Source organism: Hakea prostrata, chromosome 7 (assembly GCF_041222555.1).
Source record: "Hakea prostrata isolate BN-2017 chromosome 7, UWA_Hpros_2, whole genome shotgun sequence".
Taxonomy (NCBI): Eukaryota; Viridiplantae; Streptophyta; class Magnoliopsida; order Proteales; family Proteaceae; genus Hakea; species Hakea prostrata.
In genome coordinates, this window is record NC_142606.1 from 21,237,397 (window position 1) to 21,253,062 (window position 15,666).

General features: G+C 37.3%; 1 protein-coding gene and 2 non-coding genes across 3 annotated transcripts; all 3 read right to left on the reverse strand.

Moving 5' to 3' along the window:
- Window positions 1–430: 430 nt before the first annotated feature.
- Window positions 431–502, reverse strand: TRNAP-UGG (transfer RNA proline (anticodon UGG)). Its single transcript has one exon. It is a non-coding gene; the product is annotated as a tRNA-Pro (tRNA).
- A 5,924-nt stretch (window positions 503–6,426) lies between these two features.
- TRNAP-AGG (transfer RNA proline (anticodon AGG)) lies at window positions 6,427–6,498 on the reverse strand. Its single transcript has one exon. It is a non-coding gene; the product is annotated as a tRNA-Pro (tRNA).
- A 101-nt stretch (window positions 6,499–6,599) lies between these two features.
- On the reverse strand, window positions 6,600–14,658 carry LOC149010491 (uncharacterized). The gene is made up of 8 exons (XM_089163398.1): window positions 14,342–14,658; window positions 12,171–12,575; window positions 11,819–11,942; window positions 10,870–11,185; window positions 10,406–10,478; window positions 9,095–9,185; window positions 8,886–8,965; window positions 6,600–7,818 (listed from the first exon to the last, which is right to left on the reverse strand). The coding sequence occupies exons 1-8, from the start codon at window positions 14,396–14,398 to the stop codon at window positions 7,675–7,677; spliced, it is 1,290 nt and encodes a 429-aa protein (XP_089019524.1). The 5' UTR covers window positions 14,399–14,658; the 3' UTR covers window positions 6,600–7,674.
- Between the last annotated feature and the right edge of the window lie 1,008 nt (window positions 14,659–15,666).

The following is a 15,666-nucleotide window of genomic DNA, read 5'->3' on the forward strand; positions in this document are numbered from 1 at the left end:
GCTTTGCTTGGCTACATTATCTCAATGAAGTGCTTTCTTACAAAAAAAATAAAAAGAAACAAGTTAGTGCTCTAAGGTCAGTATTAGTTTTTTTTGATTTGATGTTTCATACGTATGATGTTCGGGAGGGGAAGGTGGGTGCATCGGGCTGCTGTGGCGGGCAATTTCTCTACCAGGTGTAGCTACAAGAAGTGCCTGGGCGAGGTGCAGATAGAAGATAGATAGAAGATGGGTGAAAAAGCCCCTCACCAACCTAAAGACTTCTATAGATTGGGTATGAAAATGTATTAAATAGGAGGGGTAATTATGTCATTTTACTCTACTAAGAGCAATATGGTCTTATCGTGCAAACCCTAGGCCAATATAGTGAGTTACTGAGTCTAACTCCCCATTAGGTGCGCTACAAAACTCAAAAAGAAATTAACCAAATGGGGCATTCCGAGAATCGAACTCGGGACCTCTTGCACCCAAAGCAAGAATCATACCACTAGACCAAATGCCCGCTTATATTGATTCACTCTTTATTATTTTTAATTGATATAATGACTTTATGCTTGGTGCAGTTTTCATGATAGGGATCCCAGTGGTCAACTTGGCAAACCATGGCACACGAGGAAAGCATGAGAGGGAATATTGTACAGAAGCATATCTCTATTCCAAGGAATGTCGAGAGATGAGAAATGAGTGATGGGGTATCTAACTGTAATTCTATAAGAAATTCAACGAAAATTCAATTATCTCTTTCCTTCCCTAATTTCTAAGGTCTTTGCTCTTCGAATTGTAGAATACCCTATCATTGGTGTTTTCATCTCTTTTAGTCATGTAAACAGCTTTCTCCTTATAGTATGAGAGTATCATGGTGGTTGTTGCTTTTATTGTTCCATTGGCTGAGATTGCATGTGTTGTCATTGTTGGCAACTAAAATACAGTGTGTTCTAAGAGTACATGACTTGTACTGAAGTGAAGCTCCCATAGAAGGCTTTGGGCATTTGTTATATTATTTTAGAGGGCGATTAACATTATTACAATAGTTTTTAATGTTTTTTAGAAGATTTAAGTATTTTGGGTGAAGCAAAGATTACTTAGAATGGTGAATTTCACAGGTCATTGCACAAGGGTCAATTTGGATGAATTTTTGAGTAGTCATCCAGTTGTTTTCTGGGTTCGACTTAAACTAGAGAAACGTAGTTTATGAAGTCTTTTTTCCAACGAACTTTTCGGATTATGATTCCGATATCAAACAAGGAAGTTATGAGGTTTCTCATGAGAGTGTGTGACATGGAGGCAAATCTGAGCATTGTAGAAATAATATGAAATTTGACTACTATGATGTAATCTACTTTCAGGGGTTTGAAAATAATTTTTAAGAGTTTCGGGATCTTTGTGAAATAAGTTTTATATCTCAAGGAGGAAACTGTAATTTTGAAAGACTAATGATATAATCTAATGGTCATTAGAAGAAAGTGGATGAAGATCCAATTTTGAGAGTCGAGATTGATGCGCTTGATTTTCAAGTGTCCAAGACGGAAAAGATTTCATCGCGTGCCTTTTGGTTGGTCTAGAGCATGAAAATGTGGTGCACTGCAAAGTATAATGATCAACATGATCCTATGTATCGCAGCTTAAGAGTAGGATTAGAAAAGATTCCATTTGAAATAATCTGGTGAGGGATACTCTAATCTTACATCACTTAAAGGATCTGATGGTCCAGATCTCACCCACCTTTTTAAAGTGGATGTCCAACGGTTGTGTGATTAGATTATCTTTGGGACTCATCTAGAAGATGAAATCCAGCGGTTCCTGTGCATTAAAGTTCATTCTCTTTAAAAGCTCAAATTTGAACGAAGCAGAAGAGGGTTTTTGAGATTTTTGGCTTGTGAAGACTAAGAAAAACAAGGAGGAGAAGCCAAAAATCAAGATGGGCATGGAGAACAAGCATGGATGCGTATTTTGATGAAAATGTTGAAAAAAGAAGGTGAGTAATCTATTGTAATCTCCCTCAATTTGAAAAGTTTCACCTTTCAAGTAGTTGCTTGTTTGGGTTGAGTTGTTTGAGGTTGTGGCCTTATACTTTTGTGGGTGCAAGAGTTAATATTGGAGTGAATGCTCCATGTTTTGAATTAATTTAGAGTGGGTGCTCTCTGATCATTATAGTGATCAAAATTTTAGTTTAAAAGTACTGAGTAAGTACGAAGCTCTTTCTAGGGCATTACTCCGTGGATGTAGGCAATTTAGCTGAACCATGTAAACTTGGTGTATTGCATTTCTAGTTTATTTTTCATTCCATATATTGGAGTGCTTTGATTGCAGAATGGTGGTGCACTATCTGGTAGACTGATGAGCACATTTACGTGTGAAATCTTAGGGCATAAATCATGCATTTTACACACTTAGAGTGGAGCTACCTTGGGTTTATGTAGGGGTGCAAGTTTGGCCCTGGCGGCCCTAACCCGCCCCTAAGCCCGCCCTGAGCCCGATGGGCTTGGGCTAGTTTTGGCCTGGGCGGGTTGGGCCAATTTCGGCCCGAACTAGGCCCGCTGGTTACTCTCCCGCCCCCCATCCGGCCCGTCCCCGATTTTTGCCCCGAGCCGGGCCCCGCCCGCCCTCATCCTAGCCCCGTTTTGGCCCCGATCTTGGCCCGATCCTGGCCCCGATCTTGGCCCCGATTTCCCCGTCCGGTCCTGCCCGTTTGGTCTGCTCGGCCCTCCCCCACTGGGAGGTTATTGTAATATTGGGTGGATCTTGCCGTGTCAATTTTAGACATGATCATGTTTTGTGAAATTAATAAATAAATTATAATCTCATTACCATGTAATAGCATCTATTTGATTTTGGCCTTGATCCCCTTAATTTTGGTTCTAATCTTATATTATTTGCGATGATCTGTCTCGCTGTTTTTACCCGATCTTCATACTAACATTGATATGAATCTTGATTTTGACATTTGTCACTTTGATCATATTAGACTAATAATTCACTTTTTATATTATTTTAGGTAATTTTTATTTTTCCAACAAAGTCATTTTAGTTCAATAAATATTGATTTTGTTTTTTGACTAAGGCGAGATAATATATTATAAATAATAACTATTACATAGATTAATATCTAACAAATCTATACCCCAACTTCTCATCATGAATATCTAACAAATCTCGTGATATTTCAATTTATTAAAAACATATAGCTATGTGTGTAATTAAAACATCATTTTCTTTAACTATGAAAAATACTCTTTTTTTAATACTAAATTATCGTCGATTTACTTGTTAACAAGGTTTTGAATATGAATTTTTTGTATTGAATAAAGATATCAATTTATTGAACAGTTGTGAATGAAACATACCTACCTCGGCTTAAGTTCTTGACTTTGAAGATAAAATTTTCATTTATCGATTCCTTTTGAATTCGAATCTCGTGTTTCTAGTTTACAAAAGGTTTGTGTGACATTCTCTATATTTACTTGACTTTCAAATATGCCTTTTAATTGCTTCTTCTCTCTACTTATTCTATTTCATGATAATTTTAACTCTTTGCTGTTGGAGAAAACCGTAAAAACGTAGAGAGAGGAACTTGAGTGAAGACAAATTGGAATTTGGATGAAGTTTGACCATTGTCTTAGAAATTAGAAATTAATTGAGATAAATCTTTTTCTTTTTCCCTTCGAGCTTACATATAATAACCATAATTTTCATCGAATAGCAAATTAAAACCCTAGAATTTGGATTTTCTATTTCTCTAAAATCTAATGGGTATAAATAGTTACATACATATTGAATATGTTTTGGATTATTTGTTGACATCTTTACTATTTTATTTTTCGGGCCGAGTTTGGAATTTAAGAATTTAATTACTTTAATATGTATTTTAATTACTACCTATCTTACATTTGATATTTACGACCAAAGATATGGCCAATTAAGCTAGGGATAAGGCCATTAGGGCCTGGCTAGGGCCAAGGCCAATCGGGGCCGGGGCGGGCCATTAGGGCCGGGGATAGGGCCATCGGGGCCGGGGCGGGGCCAATCGGACAGGCCTTAGGGCCGGGGACGGGGCCAATCAAGGCCGGGGACATGGCCATCGGGGCCGGGCCGGCCATTGGGTCGGGCGGGCCAATTAGGGCTAATTAGGGCCAATCAAGGCCAACCCATCCCGACCTGGCCCAATTAGGGCCAATTAGGGTGGATGGGCTTGGCTTGGCCCCGTGGGGCTTAGGGCCGGGGCTTCTTGGCCCTGACTAGGGCCGGGCGGGATGGGCTCATTATCCTATGGGCTGGGCTTGGGATTGCAAAAGCCCGGCCCAGTTGCAGCCCTAGTTTTATGTTGTTTTTGCAGATTTTAGGACTTTTCAAGATTTAAGCAAATATTTGGACTTTTGGGTATGAATCATGCAATTTTATACGTCAAGAGGTCCATTCAAATTCTCAAATGCGAAAATGAGCTTGATCTGGAGCATGATGGGCTAGAGATATGATTATGGATCAACTCTAAAATATTCAAGAGATAAAGAAGGCAAATTTGATCTACGACTGAGATTATAAATTATCAATTAAATCTACAGAGATATTATTAAGAGTGTCCAAATGGAGAAAAGAGTCCTTGTATACCTAAATATCTTATTTCTTATTTGGGATTTGATTAAAGAAAGAAAAAGAGGAAAAATAATTATATTTAAAGAAGGAAGAGGCAAAAATCCCGTTTTTAAATGTCTCTATCCAGTTTCGATCAAGCCCTTCATCGAATGGTCTAGTGTTCGATCGTGCTGATTTTTGGAGGAGAGCTTTAGGACTTATTAAACCTCAAATCCAACGGTGCAATTGTGCATCTAATCTCTCTAAGTCGGTCCGATTAGTACATCAAAACCCTAATTGGCTGAGTTAGATAGGAACCTTGAATTTGATTCAAATTCTATCAAGATTCATATCCCATGTAAACTCTATAAAAGGAGAGCATACTCCATCAAAGGGGAATGTGTTTTTAGAGCTTAGTAGAAGCACTCTTTCTTCTCTCTTCAGTTTATTTCGGCTTTTTCTAGTTTTCTTTACTTGCATTTGTGAGATTTAAATTTTTAGATTGAATGTTTAGGTTTAATTTTTCTAAGTAATGCAATTCAAGTTCAAGTTTCTAGTTCAAGTTTCAAGCTTTAAGATTCATTTTTCTCTAGGTCTAGCAATTGCAGATCTAGATCTGGTTGTTAGGGTTGGTTGAGATTTGAATCGTTTGTTCAATTCACAAGTAAGTAACATTCTTCAATAATCTTCTCTCCTCCCTCCATTCCCGCTTCTATTTACCCCTCCATATTCTTAATTTAGGATTTACTTTCAGCATTTATTTATTGTTCTCCCCTTCCCTTGGGTTCTTGATCAGAGATGCCTACAATCGTACCTCTCTTTGGTTAAGGTTTTCCTTTCATTTTATTATTATGTTATTTACTTTATGCAATTATTTTCAGCATTTATTTGTTGTTTTCCTTTCCCCTGGGTCTTTGATCAGAGATGCCTACAGTCGTGTCTATCTTTGATTAAGGTTTCACTTTCCTTTTATTGATTTGATTATTTCTCTTCTGCAATTTCTTTTTCTCTAATAATTATTGATTTAAGCTATGGCAAGGGACCATGGTCAAAGTCATTATAATTATACTCCCCTTCTCTAGATCAGAGTTGACATTCGGATCACTTCCCTTTTATTTTTATTTATTTATTATTCGCATTTTTTTCTGCCTTTATTAATTATGCGTTGATTATGTTTGCTTTAATTTTCGTTTCAATTTGATTGCATTAGATGTATGGATTAGGGCCGTTCTTTTAGTTTAATTAAGTAATTAATAAATTTTAATCATTGCACTCTTGAATTATCATTAAGAAGTTAATTTTAAAGTGACATATCTCATTGAGATCGACCCGTTAGCTACATGATACCGTGCTCTTGTGGTTACTTTTAATTTCTCAAATATAGACAGTCATATTGTGGTGTGTGGTGGACGAACCCTTGTTACCCATTATTTTTACCTTTAAAATTTGTTCTTAATATTGAGAGGGCTAAATAGTAACATTTCACATGTGAGAATATAAAAAACTGGAAAAATCAACCGAATTAAGGCAATTCTTATAAAATTTTTAAAAATCCGGGTGGCCCCCCTTGGCCCCTTCATAGGTCCGCCCCACTGCGTAGGACTTCAATCCTTTTTTCACTCCTCAAAAAGAAAAAGAAGAACTCAAAAATTGAAATACATAAAAGGAGAAATTCTTTGGATGTTAATCCTGTTGTCAACTATCACAAATTACAAGAAAAGGTTGAAAAAACAGAGGATGAAATTTTTTTTCCACCGAACTGGAAAGTAATAATTATTGAGGGTTATTGAGGGGGCATTTGCAAATAGAAAAAGCCTTAGCTTTTTTGATATGGAATAAAAATAAATTTAATACAACGGGGCATTCCGAGAATTGAACTCGGGACCTCTCGCACCCTAAGCGAGAATCATACCACTAGACCAAATGCCCTTGTTGGTTTCATCTAAAGCAAATAAATATTGTAATTCCAATAATCACTAAATCTGCCTCCGAAACTCTTGCCAACTTTCTGAATCCCTCTCAACCTAAGAATTTCCATGAACATTATTGTTAATGCTTAAACGAAACCCAAGCGAGAAATTGGAAGATGGAAATTATAATGTAGTATTTACCATTGATGATATCATTCGAGTTCAAAGCTGCTTGTCTGAAACCTACTTGTCATATCTTGGGAATGAAATCTGCAACCTAAATAGTGAACAATAAGGACTAACGTACGTATGAGTGTACCTCAATATGTTAGGCCGAGAATCTTGGACAAGGAACTGGTACAAATGTAGAAACCCTTGTAGTGGGACCTTGCTTCAGTCCTGCGCATTAGGACGGTCAAGCAAAACAATTTAGGCCGCCAGATCAAAATCTCGACCGAAATTTCGGATCCGACGATCCAAAATTCGGCTTGACAGTAATGCCTAGGACTGAAGCAATTTCCTTGTATTCCCCCCCCCCCCTTCTTCAACTAGTATCTTTCACATAATGGCTTCCTCTTTGTTACCCTTTCTCAAGCACTGGCTGTGACATAAAGTGTCGTTTCAGGAGAGCATTCTCAAGCACTGCCATGTTCATGAACAGCTAGCAGGACCACAGTGATTTTTGTAAGTGAACAACATTGATATTCAAGGCATCCAGTTGCAGTGGTAACAGCTAGCTGCTCCCCCAATGCTTTAACCAGAACAATGCTGATCTTCAGTTCGTCGGAGGGGGAATAATGAAAGGAGCAATTCAAACAAGAATATATACACAAGCAGATGAATGCATGGGAGAAGTTCAAACAAGAATATAAACTCAAAAATTTCCAAAACATAGACATGAAATGAGGAAAGTTCCAAGTGCTTTCTGCTCCTTTTGGTAGGGGTGGTCTCCTAGTATTCTTAACAAATGCAGAAAGATACCTTGTAACTATAAAGTTAAACCAAATAGTGGAAGTGCATATGCAATGGTAGACACAAAATAACTTGTACAGATAGGAGGATCTTATGCAGTTCATATGACTCAAGATTTACTTTCTATTTAAATATTGGCTTTTAACTATTCGAATGTTCAGTGTACACAACATGAGCTAATAAGGTAAGGCACAGAGTGATTAGCCCCATTCTTTTATGAGAGCTATACAAGGGATGCCTGAGCCTGTCTCGGCTGAGCCTGTCTCACCCAAGCATACATCCGAAGAAACAGTGAATTAAGGGTCATCGCCATTCCAAAACCCAAAAATGAAGAAAGCAGGATGGAATATACTGGATTCAAGTGAAGCTGCAAACAGGAAGGTTAAGAAAGAAAAAAGGAAAAAAAAAGTTATTCTCAGCTCACACTGCCTAAAAAATACAAGCTAAAGAACAAAGAATATACCAAGTTACTGATTTCCTTGCAACAGATAATGGAAAGGCATGTTAGGGACCCGTTCATGACAGTTGGAATAAATCACTTGCCAACACTGTCAAAACTGGACCAGAGTCCAATCTCATGAGAGGTTTCAACACCTACCTTATCAATGTTAACTTCCAACCCAGGGCAGGTAGGGGAAGTGCCTCAAAAAGAGTCTTTTTTCATAAAAATAGAGAAACTTCATCAGATTCAATCAAAATGATAAGACATTTTTGTAACTATATGAAACTTTGAACTCGACTCTCAATCATGTCCATCCAAATCTGCCACATGGGAAGATAACATGTACCTAATGACAAATCAAACACCAACAATAGGTTGTTCAATTTATGCTTCTGCCATCAAAAAATAATTCATTCACCAAGGTTACAACTCTTGGCAGTAACGACAGAAGCGGATCATGTTACCTTCACTCAAAAAATAAAAATTGGCAGGAGAAAATCGTTGGATGGAGTCTCAATTTGCCAATACCTTCTCATCCTGGTGATTCAAACATCAATTACCAACAAGTGGAACCCAGAAAAGTGAATAGGTCAAAAAAAAAATCCCAAAGCCTCCCAAGGGAAAGCAGGTTTATATAAAATAAACCATCAACTAGATGTAACATCTAGTTAAAAGCAAAGCTGTTTAATGGAAAATGCCAGAGCAAAGATACAGTGTTGCGAAAAATGTGACCTTCCACTGAATGTGAACTAAAAAATTAACCAAGCTCTCCCAAGGGATTGCAGGTTTATATAATGAAACCATCAGCTAGATGTAGCATCTAGTTAAAAGCAAAGCTGTTCAATGCAAAATGCCAAAGCAAAGGTACAGTGTTGTAAGTTGTTACTGAGCACACTCAGGTTCTGTGAAGATATTAACTCAACTAGAGGAGAAATTATTTATAGAAGAAATGAATATAAAATCATGCAATGGAAGTTAAAAGAGACCCTTACCAGAGAATACAAAAGGTGAAGAGTTACAGCCACAAACAAAAATTCAAGAGTTGCATATGTCCATGCATGCTCTTTGATTGCTGCATACAAAGTACGGAAATCAAATTTTGATTACAAAGATGTCAAAATATGCTAAGAAAGAAGAGATGCTGGAAGTAAACAATCACTAGAATAAGGACCAATGAAATTTCTTTGCAGATCAACCATACCAAGGATGACTGCAAAAATTGATCCAATAACACCAAGAGTGAATGAAAACGGTGCCGCAACCAATATTGCATGAGATTTCATTTCACTAACCTACAAAATTCAAGGACAAGTAAAAAAAAAAAAAATAAATAAAATTATACATCAATTATCATGACACAAGCAAGCAAAGCCACTTCTACCAATCCTTCGCTAAAAGAATATAATAAGCTTGGAATTGAATTTCCATGCATTGTTGCAGATGGCAGACTAGCCATTTCCATTTGATCTACTCTTGGATGTACGGGCAAAGCCACTTCTAGCAATCCTTCTCTAAAAGAATATAATAATTTTTTATTTATTTATTTTTGAATCTCTCTTTTCATTAGTTATCTTCTCGTCCAAGTTACAGCTTTAACATAAGGAATGGTTAGCTAACCTCAAACCAAGAGAATCCCACATCATAGTTTACCACTTTAAGGAAGTTCAGACAGTTGCTCTGTAACAACTTGTTTCAGAAGCAAAACCTCATCTATGGTGGAACAGCATTGCAGCTTCTTCATTTATTGGTGAGACTATGCAAAAAGGAATTTCTACCTCCACCCCTTTGTGGATAAGATTCTAATCCTAATGTTAGCATTCCCACTACAAGTTTATGCTTGTGGAAATGAAACTAGATTATAGGCCATAGCCGTAAACTACCAAGAGAAGGACGGGGAGAGTTATGTTTTAAACCCCAGATCAATTCCAAGCACCTCTTTCTTAGACATAACTTACATGCTAGCTTGTTACAGTGGCCTGTCCCTTTGCATCGCAACAGAGATTTTAAGCCCAAATCCTTTTTGCAGTAATCCTAAACATCATATGTACACAATAATGTTCTTCCTTTCCTCTTCTTTTTTTTTTTCTGGGGGGGGGGGGGGCAAGGACAATGATGTTCTTTCAGAGAGAGGAAAACAGCAACCAATCAAGAGAAATTTTTTACTACAAAACTACAACTGGCAAAAAAAACCAGGAGCAAAAGTGGGTGACATTCCAATTTACTCACTTCAAACTATAAGCTTCAATGTTAAAGGGGTAACTAGGATTTCTGTATTGATATTTGAGCATTTATAAAGAACATCTGTTCACACAGAAGCAGTTTTTCAGCATGTTTTTCATTTGCCCTCTTTCGTCTGTAGGATTATCAGAAGGACAAACCCACATTTCGGTCACATCTCTAAAAAACAGGGGACATTTCACAATTTACTTCTTGAGACAAATTAATGACAGAAATCATCAACAGAAGTTACAAATCTAATTCTAGATTTATTCTCATAAATTGGTTGGCATACCAGCATTTGCTCAAGGAAGAAGAAATAGCATAATGTGCTAATCAAGACAAGCGTCACTAAGTCCTTCCAGTCACTGCACCAACCAAATAGGAACTGAGAGTAAAATCAAGTTGATCAAAAAGCAAAGGAATTAGATGATATTGTCTAGCCAGTTAGGATGTGTGACTTTCTCCCAGGAGACCAGGGTTCCAATCCACTGGAGACAAATATTTTAGAAAACATGAAAGAAATTGCAACTCGATCATGTCACTTTGAGTTATTAACACTGAATAAGACGAGGTTTTCTGATAAGAAAAGGTCAACTCAGGCGTTCTGGTTGTTGAGTAATGTTACCAAAACAGCCAAAGCCAGTTGGATTGCAATCTTACTGCCACTCCTCTCCCAACCTGACTGGAACTCAAGCTTTAAAGTAAATGTCAGGATTACAGGTAGGGTGAAAATCACTTAAATATAAATTCTCTCACCTTGTTGACTGTGGACTTAAACCCTGCCTATTGTTCTCTTGTCTGTTAGCCCTTGGAACAGAACTCTGTACCCTAAGCAAAGTTACAGGCAGGTTGGTAATCTCTTGCCCACAGATGTCACACTTTCTATTTCCTTTGATGCTGAACCACTTCACCGCACATTCTTCATGTGTAAGCCTTAAATCACCTTTACAACTACACTCAGTTTTGAGTGTATTTCCCCCTTCAGACAATTCAATAAGACAGATCCGGCAAACTGCTTCCTCTTCAGGAATTTCTTCGTCCTCATCTTCCACATTAGCTGGAGTTATTTCACCTGACAGACACAAAAGAAAGATGTGGGAGATTAAAGACAAGAATGAAAACTTCAAGATGACAATAAATTAACAGTTTGACATCGTCTGTATGAGAGATTGCATTCCATTTCTTCCAAAGCCAAACCCACGCCAGACATGAGGCAGCAAGACAACAGGAAACCTAATCCCAGCTAAATAGGGTCCACTATATGGATCTTTGCCGTCCAATTAGCTCTATCCGAGGCCATACTAGATACAAAGCCCAATCCATGCATATCCCTTCTCACCACTTCTCCTAAGGTTATTTTAGGTCTGCCCTAGCTCTTTTCTTCAATCTGGATTGAATCACTCCTCTGGAAATAAAACAAAGTTAAGGAAGCTTGTAAATGGTACCTTACCAGTGAAACCTTATAACCATAAATTCCTGGGTAGTGAAAAACTGCCAATTAACTCATGAAGTACGTTGAAGTATATAAAGAGTATGACAGTTAATCATTGTTTCTGTTCATATTCATATATTCTTTTTGGATTACATAGACCAAAGAAATAGTATTGCAGTATGTATATGTGCACAGGGTTTTCAATTAAAGGGGGGGGGGGGGGGAGGAAACAGAATAATGGTGTGTGCATGTGCAAAAGTATATTTTGTATACCCACAGCAAGATCTGATTGCCCATGCTCCTTTCGTGCAGAAAAGGACATAGATCTCACAATAACAACATTTCGTGATGGAACCGACAAGGACCTTGAGACCTTCTTGACTGTGACTTCCCCTTTCTGCACACATTGAAATATAAATGCACTTTAGCTATTCTCTTTACTGATAATATTGAACTAAATAAACAACAGTAGTTGAAGAATTAACATTAGGAACTTTTTAAAGAATAAAAGAAACTTTCATTTAATTGTCAAGAATTAAAACAAAGTTCCACAGCAACTTTCACTCAAAGTGAAGCACATCATTACAATATTTCATAAACCCAAGAGGATCCCCCGTAAACTTACACATGATTTCTGCTGCTCAGCCCATTTCCTTGTCGTGGTGGGTGTAGAAACTGAAGGTGACAGATTCGATGCTGGTGTGACAGGGAGGGAAACACATCCATTCCAGAGGAGTTCTGGAGAAGAATTGGCCATGTAAGAGCTCTCAGGAACTACTGTGGGGTCCGGATTCAGAAGGGATCTTCTCTCGCCTTCAGGTGTAGCTGCCTTGTGCTTGAAGCTTAGTCCCTTCAGCAAGCTCCTTGGAGACAAACCACCTTTGAAGGAAAGTTTAGACGCCAGGAGACCCCTGTTATTGCTAGAACCTACTAACCGAGTGGGTATTTGAAGTGATAGATCTAACTTCCTCTCACTGGGTCCTGAATGTTTAATCATTCTATTTGTAGAATCCATCAGTTGGTTACCCTCCTGCATATATGAGAATTCCAGGATTACCTCCAACAGTTGGGAAAGGTGAAAAATCTAGAAACACACAAGATGCAGTTTGTGCATGAAACATTAACCTGAAAACTACACAAAGCATAGAGACCAAATAAAAGAGCATGAAGGTGCAGGCATACATCCAATTAGGCAACCATTAATTCCACACTCTTCAAATACGAAAGCTTGACAAAGTGAAGAAAATCTGCATTAGATAGGCTTTCCATGGGGGTGTAGTAAGGGAGAAGTAGACTAGTCCACCCTGAAGAAAGAACAAGGCTTTTTGAGATCCTAAACATAATAACCAATTAGATGGGGAAATTTTCTTCTGGATACAGGATCAGTGGCCAAATTGGACCACCGCAGGTAATATTGATTTGAAATCCTTGGCAGGCCTCTTCCCAAGCGTTTTAAAGCTGTAGTATTTTTCTTCCTTGTTGAAGAATCTGTTAAGGTAGGGGTACCATCTCAATAAGGCTCTCCAGCACTAACCTGAAGAAAATCAACCATATATCCAGTCATTTAAAGTAGAGGTACCACCACTGTTGTAACGACTTCAGAATTGTGGCCTAGCATGATAGGGAATGCCAGCCCTTCCTCCTCTTACTAGTATGATTAAACCCCTACTCACATGCCTCGGAAAAAAAACAGTTTTAAATGGTGCTTAAACACCTGGTGGTTGTGACACAGTTTTAAGTAGGAAATTACCTAGCAATTTCAAAAGGTCTTTACAGATTAAGACCAATAGTTCTGGAACAGGCAACTAACATGCTATGGGGACTCAGAAACCCAATATGTCCATAATAAGTCTGACAATCTGTCTATCCAGATATATAATGGAAGAATTGATACAGAAACATAAGTACTCTAATCTGCAGGAGAGTAACTGTGGAATCTGGGCAACAGAACTATCCAAGTGCAACTAACATAAACTCGACTATGGATTACTCGGGTAATTCTACAATGCTTTCGCTTTTCAGCTTCAGTTCATTGTTAGCTAGGAAAAACCAATCTTCAGAGTGGCAAAATAAACACTCTACCACTGGATAAATGTAGACTAAATGGGTCAAAAATCCAACTCAGCCCTCAAACTCCCTATCACTGGATATAGCTCGAGTCCAGCAAAATCCACACTTGGACATGGCATAAAGAATTTACTTTTTCTACCCAGAAAAGAATTCAATTTCCTTTTCTTATTCCTGTGGACCACTCACCACTTACTATAAGCTGAATGACCTCCGTTTCATGGACAAGATCAAAACCTATCAGTGTCAAAAAATGATATCGCTAAGACAATTATGGTTTGTTCCTTTTGAGTAGGCGACGGGGCTCAATACAATCAGTTCCTAAAGTCCAGCCAGAAAAGAAACGCATGCATGTCAAGTTGTCAACAAAGTGGTTCCCCCTTTATCACTTATGATTACAACAGATAAATAACTACAATCAAGCATAACACCCTCAGCCATAGGAGGAAAAGAAGGAATAGAAGTATAAAAGAACTACAATTGAGTATCACATCAATTATAAAAGCATTCCAGGAAATCACTGTTAGGGAAAAAAAACAAAGTGATTTCCACCCCCTTACCTATAGAAACAAATAATTGAGGAACATATGAGATTATGTGAACCGATCTTAAGTTCAACTTCGCTTCTACTTCAAAGAGAAATAATGAAATCCACCTCTCTGTTCCTTTTTTTTCATCTTTTGATCAAGACATAACAAAAAAACAAAAACAAAAAAAGAGAGAAATTACCTCTTGAGACGTTGCTTCTTCGTCCCTAACGCCATCAGAAGCTGCATCGTGTTGCATTTCTTCTTCTTCCTTTTCCTCCTGTATCAGCCGTCCCAAGATGAACTATTTGGCAGTATAAATTTCAGTAAAAAAGACCAGGAGCAGTGAACTGGGGAGGGAAGAAATGATCTCTCTCTCACACACTGCAATTCTCTTAGAATTTACACAAAATAAGAAACCGACAATGAACTCAATTGCAGATGACGCAGGCTGCGAGTGCAGCGTGAATGGGTCAACGAGTTTTTACTGTTTCACTGAAAAATATAAAACAATGTCGATTATCAGGTAAGCTCCATCTTATAATGGAATCATTGTTCCAGACTTCCAGTTGACAAAATAAAAAGGAAATCATTGTTTTAAAATTATTTTATTTTTGTTGTTTTTGTGAAAATTTAATTTGATGTATTATGGACCACACATTTATAGTTGTTGAAACTTGAAACTTTTAAGCTGTACTCAAGCTTTTCCACTAGCAATTTTCCCCTTTTTACAGTTGAGCAAAACAAAAAACTAACAGTTTTCCTGCATCAAATGCCACCATGATTTGAGTTTAAATCCTTGTCAAGAATCACAATGAAGATCCTTTTGATAACTCACTAAACAATAGTTTATATGGTTTCTTGCTTCAAAAGCAGTAAAATTGACTAAAAACCGTTTGATTAAAGCATTTTGTTTCGCATAATTTTGTAACACAAATTAATTGCTTTGAGAAACATTTTTGATACAGTAATTATTTCTTGTTGCATCAAGCAAAAATTGGTTGCGGATTAAGTGTTTATTTTTTGTCTACAGGTTAAGTTTAAGTGAGGCAGTTTTAGAGGGGCGTTTATGAAATTTGACACTTTAAATATAACAATAACAAATTTCATAAATTTATTACAATTTTCAAATTTTTTCAAGAAACAAATTTTATCACATGCCTATTAGTATTATTTCTACTTTTAAAAACTGGTTCTATTAATGCCTAAAAAAGTACTTTTGCTTCCAGAAATACTCAAAACTGTTTTTGGTGTTTCTCAAATTAGAAACACTTGGCAAGATATCAAATGGGTCCTAAAACTCCACAGACTCATTCACACAATCTCACTAATGTAAAATTTATGATCTTTTATAAAAACTAATTTCTCCTTCACATTTATATCTAATGTCAAATGCACGATTGAAATCTGTTTTTAAAGTTTGCATTCATGTCCATTTGAGAGAATTCGACGAAATGCAAACATGGCTACCTCTATCAAATAATTATTATTGATCAATCAATGGGTCTAACTTATCTAGTTGGATAT

Bases quoted from the DNA above. Each gene is read 5' to 3' on its own strand.
- LOC149010491 (XM_089163398.1), bottom strand. From the start codon at position 14,398: ATGCAACACGATGCAGCTTCTGATGGCGTTAGGGACGAAGAAGCAACG. The intron at 10,479-10,869 runs GTGAGAGAATTT...TGGTTGGTGCAG, and splicing joins TTAAGTCCACAGTCAACAAG to TGACTGGAAGGACTTAGTGA. The intron at 9,186-10,405 runs GTATGCCAACCA...TGAATTTTGTAG, and splicing joins TCTTCCTTGAGCAAATGCTG to GTTAGTGAAATGAAATCTCA.